The sequence below is a fragment of the Sinocyclocheilus anshuiensis genome, unplaced genomic scaffold (assembly GCF_001515605.1).
Source record: "Sinocyclocheilus anshuiensis isolate Anshui unplaced genomic scaffold, SAMN03320099.WGS_v1.1 scaffold343, whole genome shotgun sequence".
Lineage (NCBI taxonomy): Eukaryota > Metazoa > Chordata > Actinopteri > Cypriniformes > Cyprinidae > Sinocyclocheilus > Sinocyclocheilus anshuiensis.
The window spans coordinates 1,524,354-1,527,749 of record NW_015549598.1 but is presented as its reverse complement, the minus strand read 5'-3'; the positions used below and the strand labels follow the sequence as shown (position 1 = coordinate 1,527,749).

The window sequence follows — 3,396 nt, the reverse complement described above, 5'->3', positions numbered from 1 at the left end:
CCGCGTAAACATAAAACCATGTCTGCATTTGTGATCGGAGAAATGACAAACAACAAGTGCTACTCTACACTGCTCAAAACTCGCGTTTGAATCATCAGTGGCAAATCCAGTCAAGTTCTTCCACACTGACTGAATCAATCTTTTTTTTTTTTTTTTTTAAACCTTGCCTTATACACAGAGGCATTTTTGTGTTGGAATAGAAAAGGGTCCTGTTCAAACTATTGGTATAAAATTAGAAGCACACAATTCCCTAGAATATCATTATATGCTTAAACATTACGATATGTACTTGTGGAAATTACTAAAGTAGTCAAACCTGTTCATTAGAAGGGGAGTGGGGGTGGGTCCCAATACTTTGGGCAATATAGTGTATGTTTGGTGCGGTAGGGGGCCCGACCACATATTCTTTCATAGGGCCCAAAATTGCCAGCGGCGCCCCTGTAGATAGATAGATAGATAGATAGATAGACAGACAGACAGACAGACAGACAGATAAAGACAGATGGACAGACAGATCAGAGAACCTGCAGATGTGCAGCAGCAGCGAGTCCGGCGTGGTTGAAGTCCAGTGAGAGCACCATAGCGAATCGACTCGAGGCCTCGCTGTGAGACGAGCTCACACACCCAAACGAGCGCAGCACTGTAAACACTGCCTGGAGCCGCTCTACTGCAGTTACACACACAAATCATGTCTCACAACCTGTGACAACAGACAAACACCCCTAAACAGCCTCTAAACTGTTGCTATAGTGTTTCACCTGTCACTTCATGTCAGTAGAAGCAGATTCACACACACACACACACAAACGCTGATATTCAGTGGAACGAAACATGTCACACTGTGAGAGGAAGACGCTGTTATAATTACAGGATAGGAGCCTGTAACCACCAGAGGCTCTTGAGAAACAGAATCCATCCAGCGTGCAAATTATTCAAGCACTTATTCAACTCATTTCTATTGGTAATTTTTGAGCTTTTGTCTTCTGTTGTTCTGTAGCTTTGGCGTATCAACAGAAAAAATGGGAGGCACTCACAGGTAAGGCTTCCTCCTGCTGTTCCCGCTTGTTTGAGCAGCTCCTGGGAAAATGACTGACAGGAAGTGGTCTTCCCTGTGCCACTGCGTCCCAAAGCCACCAGCGTCTGGTCCTTCCGCTGACCCACCATTGACACATACACCCTCCTCACCAGAGCCTGCAGTGGGCCAGGAGCCTCCCAGGACTCCCAGCGTCTGCTCCGAAGCCCCTGAAGCAGAAAGCAAACACATTTTAATAAGCTAATTCATGTTCTGCATGTCACACCCTCACAAAACAGTTCTGTGGTGGGACCAAAGTCTTCATCTTGAAATTACAGCATTCTGAGTAATAAATTATTTTTTATGTTACATACATACATAAATAAATAAATAAATATAGCCTATCACTGATATTAATAAATCTAATAATAATAATTTATAATAATTATTAAATATGAACACACACACACACACACACACACACACACACGTGTGCAATTATTTTAATTGCACTAATTTAATTAAATTTAAATTTGATGTACAATGCTACTTCAATAGAAATTCAGCAAATGAACTGAATTTAAAAGGCATTTATTTATTAAAGGCATTTTATTATTATTTTTTTTCATGTTGGACAAAATGAAAGTTAATTAAATTAATAAAATAAAATTTTAAAAATGTAAAGAAAATAAATGTATATATAACAATAGCCTACCACTGATATTAATAAATATATAATATAATATAACCTATATATTTTATTTAAATATGCACAATATGTTATATACAGTGGGTACGGAAAGTATTCAGAAGGAAAAAAAATTAACTTAAATGATTTTAGCAAATGGCTGCAATATAACAAAGAGTGAAAAATTTAAGGGGGTCTGAATACTTTCCGTACCCACTGTATAATACTATAATATTATAATTGATGTACAATGCTACTTTGATAGAAATTCAGCAACTGAACTGAATTTAAAAGGCATTTATTTATTAAAGGCATTTTATAATTTTTTTTCCATGTTGGACAAAATGAAATTTAATTAATTAAATAATAATAATAATACAAATTAGAATTTAAAAGGCATTCTCAATTCAATTCTAAATAGTGCAAAAACAAAAAACAAGAAAACCACAGCAATACCATAGTACTTTTTTTTTTTTTTATAAGTAAACTAAATTAATCAATAAATTTACGACTAATGTGCTGCATATAACTACTCTAACTAATGTCAAACTGAATGTGTCATCATACAGGCCTCACTGATGGTTTTGTAAATACACTGATCTTACCTTGCCTGGCTGGGACAGTGGAGGCCACAGAGCCAGTAGATTGGGCCCCGCGTGGGTCAAGGGTAGATGTCCTTTAGCTCGGCTGGTCAAAGTGTGAAGGATGCTTGACTCGTTCACGCTCACGAGGTCGCTCAAGTCCTCACACAGGTCCAGCTCAGGTGGGTTCAGCTGAACACAACCAGCAAGAGACGTCAGCACTGGTCACGCACATCATATGATGAGTTAGAAGTAGAGGTGTAACGGTACGAAAATATTCAGTACTGGTCTTTCGTTTCAAATACAGCGTTGTTTTAACCACTACACGTGCAGAACTTGAAACTAGTTTTATAGTTTTATATATTGTTACTTTTGATAAGAAACAAAGTCGCGGATCACGACTTTACTACTAGCTACAGCCCAAAATAAACATGAATGAACATCAGAAGGTGTGTTGAAAGAAACAGTACAACTTATTGAAATGTATCAAGTTTCATGTAATTGCTCAATCAGTGTTTCAACCGCGGAAATTAAACAATATGTCACCTAGCATTACATTATCTCAGGTAAGTCATTCAGTGTCAACAGCTCGTAAGCTCACTAGAGAATTGAAGTCTAGAGAAGAGCATTTCGCCAAATATATGCACTATATTAGCCTATATATTCATTTTATTTCACTTAACCTCTTAGTCATGTCTTAATTATTTAATATATGCTTAAATAATTCTGTCATCAAAACGAGTTATGACAGCCACTGTAAAAGACTATATCTGAACAACGAATTGGAGTAGAAATATTATAAATAAATGCAGAAGTTAATGTAAAAACAGCTTCATGTGCAATTTACATGGTTACATACAATTTTTAATTTGAGTGTTGATTATTATGTCTTAAAATAAAGAGAATTGAGTTTAATAGCTTGGCCTCTGCTGTTAACTGTAATTGTATTATAGTAATATGCAAGTAATAGGGCTTCCTATATAGTTCACAGCATTAGCCAAGGTAGATTATATCCTTAAGAAAACTGTAACTATAGTTGAATTTAAAGAAAGCAGCAATTTGTTCAGTTTGAGGCACAATATGTAAGATTTTTTTATTAAAATATCCAAAAACCA

The 3,396-nt window shown here is 36.2% G+C and overlaps 1 protein-coding gene across 1 annotated transcript in view; it reads right to left on the bottom strand.

Annotated features, from left to right (window-relative positions):
• Window positions 1–3,396, bottom strand: part of LOC107658543 (unconventional myosin-XVIIIb-like) — a 53,543-nt gene that overhangs the window by 37,587 nt on the left and 12,560 nt on the right. The window contains exons 7-9 of the mRNA XM_016447134.1: window positions 2,306–2,473; window positions 1,035–1,242; window positions 525–667 (exon numbers count right to left, since the gene is read on the bottom strand). Coding sequence (XP_016302620.1) covers window positions 525–667; window positions 1,035–1,242; window positions 2,306–2,473 — 519 coding nt within the window. The remainder of the gene's footprint in view (window positions 1–524; window positions 668–1,034; window positions 1,243–2,305; window positions 2,474–3,396) is intronic.